Genomic DNA, 2,554 nt, shown 5'->3' with positions numbered 1-2,554 from the left:
CAAGGGCAGTCGAACCTCTATCTGGCTGCAGTTTTATAGAGATTAGCATATCACATGAGCCAAATGGCTGTTTCCCAACTTAAAATATGATATTGCCATTTTACAGAGAAAGTGTTAAGTCCTGTACTTCAATGCTAATGAAAATGAAGCATTCATACACATTGGTGTGTTCTGTGTGGTCCAGTAATTGAAACATAAAATAGATATCTTGTAGCAGAACATTGTAAAAAGTCAAGAAAGATAGGAATTAGGGCTTGGAAAATAAATGGCTATGAAGACAGATAAAAAACAAAAGGGATCAGGGGTTTCTCTGAAGATTCAGCTCAGTGGCCAGCCATGACCTCCCTTGCAACAAGCGGCCATTGCCATGGAAACCAGCCCTCGGGGCTGTAGCGGATTGTGACGCCTGGGTGGGGGAGTAGACACAAAGAGGGTGGCGACCAGTGATTGGGCGTTTTCCTGGCCGGCAACTGGCGGAGTGGCTACTTGCCAGAACTCGCTTGCAAGGGTGGTGCCCCTAAAGCTTGCAAGGGTGGTGCCCCTAAACAGCCGCGGCGAGACTCCTGACCCACCGCCTCAATGACGACGCCTCCGGCTCCTCTTCCACCTCAGGCTGCCTGGTCGAACTCCATCCATGGCCTCTCCCAAATAACCAGCAGCCTATACATCAGTAATGGTGCGGTTGCCAACAACAAACTTATGCTGTGTAGCAACTACATCACCACAGTTATCAATGTCTCAGTGGAAGTGAAGAACACCTTCTACGAAGACATTCAGTATGTACACGTGCCGGTCACCGATCTACCCACCTCGAGTCTCTATGAGTTTTTTGACCCTATTGCTGATTACATCCACAGCGTAGAAACGAAGCAAGGCCGCACACTGCTGCACTGCGTGGCGGGAATCAGCCGCTCAGCCGCCCTCTGCCTTGCTTACCTCATGAAATACCACTCCATGTCCCTGCTGGATGCCCACACCTGGACCAAGTTGTGCCGCCCCATCATCCGGCCCAACAGCGGTTTTTGGGAACAACTCATCCATTACGAATTCAAGCTATTTAGTAAGAACACCGTACACATGATCAACTCACCGATCGGTATGATTCCTGATATCTACGAGAAAGAGGTCTGTTTGATGATGCTGATGTGAACCGTCCCAGGCAAGCCCCTGACATTTCTCATTGTCCATCCTACTCCGAAACTGAATGTGAACATTGGCTTTCTGTTGGTAGAAAATTGACAACCACAGTAGATGGCGAGAAAATAGGGAGAGGGGCTGGAGTTTGAATGCAGTAAGCCTGACCTTTTAAAAATAAAGTTCACCAAATGTAAGGTAGTGGAAATGATTTTTAACCTTGTGAAGAGCAGTTCAGGATGCTAGGGCCTGGCCAATAACCCAGGTGGGGCAAATAGCTGGTGCCCAGCTTTGATGGACCTGCCAGCACCCAATGTGTGCAGCAGCCCTGGAATCCTGAGCCGTGAAATTGACTCACCTAGGAGCGAGTACCCCCTGGAATCCCAACTGGTTCTTTCCAACCTGAAGTCAGAACCTTAGATATGGTGGCACCCCGTGTGCATCTCATAGTAATAGTCAACCTACTGGGTAAATGGGCTTCAAGTGGAGCTCTGGGAGCCCTGGGGCATCTCGGGCTACCTCTACTTCAACCACAGTGGCCTGACCCAACATTGGTTTTCTAGATTCGATTTACACATTGCTTTGTTTTGATTTGGGTTTTTTTTTTTTAATTGCCAGAGGGCACATGGAGGTGGGGTAGGGAAGCACCCCCCAGTGGTGTGTGATCATGCTATAATCCTTTCTCCTTCATTTCTACATCCTGTAGGATTATAGGCATACATGCACTCTGTCTGGTGTGGTTTTTAAGCCACCAGGTCTCCAAGTGTTTGGTCAGCCATGTGAGATTCAGTTTCCAAGCCATGAGGCTTGCCCTATACATTACTTTTTGAAGAAACTATTCCACTCTATGATAAAATTTATAGAAAATATTTTTTGTGTGCTATACTAGAAGGCAAGGTCTCAAGGTGTCCTTAATGATCTCCTACCAGCTATTTTCTTTTTAATTTTTACTTTTTTTTAAGAATTATTTAATTTTTTAAATTCATTTATTTCTTTTTAATTTGACCAGAGAGAGACACAGAGAGAGAGAGGGTGAGAAAGTAAGCCACCAGGTCCAGGACTCGAACCATGATCGGCTATGTGGGAGTGTCCAGCGCCTTAACTACCACGCCACCTGCTGGTCCAATTTTTACTTATTTTTTTCCATGAGCTAGAAAGACAGAGAAAGGACCCTCAACAGAATCTTTTTTTTTTTTTTTTCGCGAATCGCGTTCGACTCCGTGGGGGCCCAGCGACATAGCCATTATGCTAACTGCTGGTTTCCTTTTTTTTTTTTTTTAACAGAATCTTGATGCTGCAGTTTACTGCTAGCCTTCAACCAGCCCCAGATGTATCCAAATTTGAATCAAGAACCCTTGCAGAATGTTGCATTTTACCACTGTACCACCATCGATCCTCATCCCTCCCCCTGCCAGCTTTT

The 2,554-nt window shown here is 46.2% G+C and overlaps 1 protein-coding gene across 1 annotated transcript; it reads left to right on the top strand.

Moving 5' to 3' along the window:
• The first annotated feature begins 465 nt into the window (after positions 1-465).
• On the top strand, positions 466-1,319 carry LOC102476184 (dual specificity protein phosphatase 18). Its single transcript, XM_006148860.1, has one exon. It carries the CDS (start codon positions 580-582, stop codon positions 1,147-1,149), a length of 570 nt encoding a protein of 189 aa, XP_006148922.1. The 5' UTR covers positions 466-579; the 3' UTR covers positions 1,150-1,319.
• The last annotated feature ends 1,235 nt before the right edge of the window (positions 1,320-2,554 follow it).

The sequence above is a fragment of the Tupaia chinensis genome, unplaced genomic scaffold, assembly GCF_000334495.1.
Source record: "Tupaia chinensis unplaced genomic scaffold, TupChi_1.0 Scaffold000248_1, whole genome shotgun sequence".
Lineage (NCBI taxonomy): Eukaryota > Metazoa > Chordata > Mammalia > Scandentia > Tupaiidae > Tupaia > Tupaia belangeri.
Note: the sequence above shows the minus strand (reverse complement) of the source record. Positions and strands in the feature narration are given on the sequence as shown.